Source organism: Nicotiana attenuata, unplaced genomic scaffold (genome assembly GCF_001879085.1).
Source record: "Nicotiana attenuata strain UT unplaced genomic scaffold, NIATTr2, whole genome shotgun sequence".
Classification (NCBI taxonomy): domain Eukaryota; kingdom Viridiplantae; phylum Streptophyta; class Magnoliopsida; order Solanales; family Solanaceae; genus Nicotiana; species Nicotiana attenuata.
In genome coordinates this window covers 312,751-314,411 of record NW_017670551.1, presented here as the reverse complement: position 1 = coordinate 314,411, position 1,661 = coordinate 312,751, and the positions used below count along the sequence as shown (strand labels likewise).

Below are 1,661 nucleotides of genomic sequence, written 5' to 3'. Positions count from 1 at the left end.
GAAGAACAACAATTCGGAGTTAACAACACTTCCTAAAGGTCATCGAGAAATTGGAGTTAAATGGGTATACAAGACAAAGAAGAATGCTAATGGAGATGTTGAGAAATACAAGGCATGACTTGTGGCTAAAGGATACAAGCAAAGGCAAGGCATTGACTATGAAGAAGTATATGCACCTGTTGCCCGCATGGAGACGATTCATTTGCTGATCTCTTTGGCGGCGCAAAAGAAGTGGAAGATCCACCAACAAGATGTCAAGTCATCTTTCTTGAATGGCTATCTCGAAGAATAAGTATATGTTGAACAACCGTTGGGCTTCGTGGTCAAAAACCATGAAGATAAAGTGTTGAAGTTGAACAAAGTTGTATATGGATTGAAGCAAGCCCCGGGAGCATGGAATAGTTGCATCGACAAGTATTTTCAAGAAAATGGGTTTACTCGTTGTCTCCATGAATATGCTCTTTACCTTAAAGTTCATACTAATGGAGATATCTTGCCTGTTTATCTTTATGTTAATGATCTTATTTTCACGGGTAATAACCCAAGTTTTGTTTGAAGCTTTCAAGAAAGATATGTCTCGTGAGTTCGAGATGACGGGTGTAGGGCTCATGTCATACTACATGGGCCTAGAAGTGAACCAGACAGAGGATGGAATTTTCATCTCTCAAGAAAGCTATACAAAAGAGATAATGAAGATGTTCAACATACTCGATTTCCTGTGAACACACCGATGGAGAGTGGGACAAAATTGTCCGAATTCGATGAAGGAGAAAAGGTGGATCCCACATTTTTCAAAAGTCTTGTGGGAAGTTTAAGGTACTTGACTTGTACCAGGCCAGATATACTCTTCGCAGTTGGAGTAGTAGGCCGCTTCATGAAGGCTCCTAGCTCCACTCACTTGAAAGTCGCTAGAAGAATATTTCGCTGCGTAAGAGGTACGATTGACTTTGGGCTATTTTATTCTTCTAGTGATTTCAACCTTATGGGAATTTGTGATAGTGATTATGCGAGAGATATTGATGATAGAAAAAGTACAACTGGTTTTGTATTTTTCTTGGGTGATTCTGTTATTTCTTGGAGTTCAAAGAAATAATCAATTGTTACACTCTCGACTTGTAAAGCTGAATATATAGCAGCAACATCTTGTACATGTGACGCTATTTGGCTGAAAAGATTATTGAAGGATCTTGTACATGTGACGCTACAGAGATTTGTATAGACAACAAATCCGCACAAGCACTCGCGAAGATTCCAGTGTGTCATGATCGAAGCAAACATATAGATACAAGGTATCACTTTGTCAGAGAATGCATTGCCAAGAAGGAAGTCAAGCTGAAATATGTGAAGTCTCATGATCAAGCTGCGGATATCTTTACAAAGCCTCTCAAGTTTGATGACTTCCAGAGATTGAGATCAAGACTTGGAATGAAGAAGAAAAATCAAAATTAAGGGAGAGATTTGTGGGACCCATTTAAAATAAATAAAAGAAAAAGAAAAATGGATGGCTGAAACAAGTTGTGCAATTTGCATTTGCAAATTGCAAAGACAAGTCCGATTTTGCAAAGCCAAATCTGATTCTGAAAAAGGCAAATCTGATTTTTGTAAAATCAAATTTGATTGGTTACAAGGGATAACAACTTTGGCTATAAATAGAAGCCTTC

At 38.2% G+C, this 1,661-nt stretch overlaps 1 protein-coding gene across 1 annotated transcript; it reads left to right on the top strand.

Moving 5' to 3' along the window:
- The first annotated feature begins 590 nt into the window (after positions 1 to 590).
- Positions 591 to 1,449, top strand: LOC109240856. The gene is made up of 3 exons (XM_019407541.1): positions 591 to 718; positions 835 to 935; positions 1,184 to 1,449. The coding sequence occupies exons 1-3, from the start codon at positions 591 to 593 to the stop codon at positions 1,447 to 1,449; spliced, it is 495 nt and encodes a 164-aa protein (XP_019263086.1).
- The last annotated feature ends 212 nt before the right edge of the window (positions 1,450 to 1,661 follow it).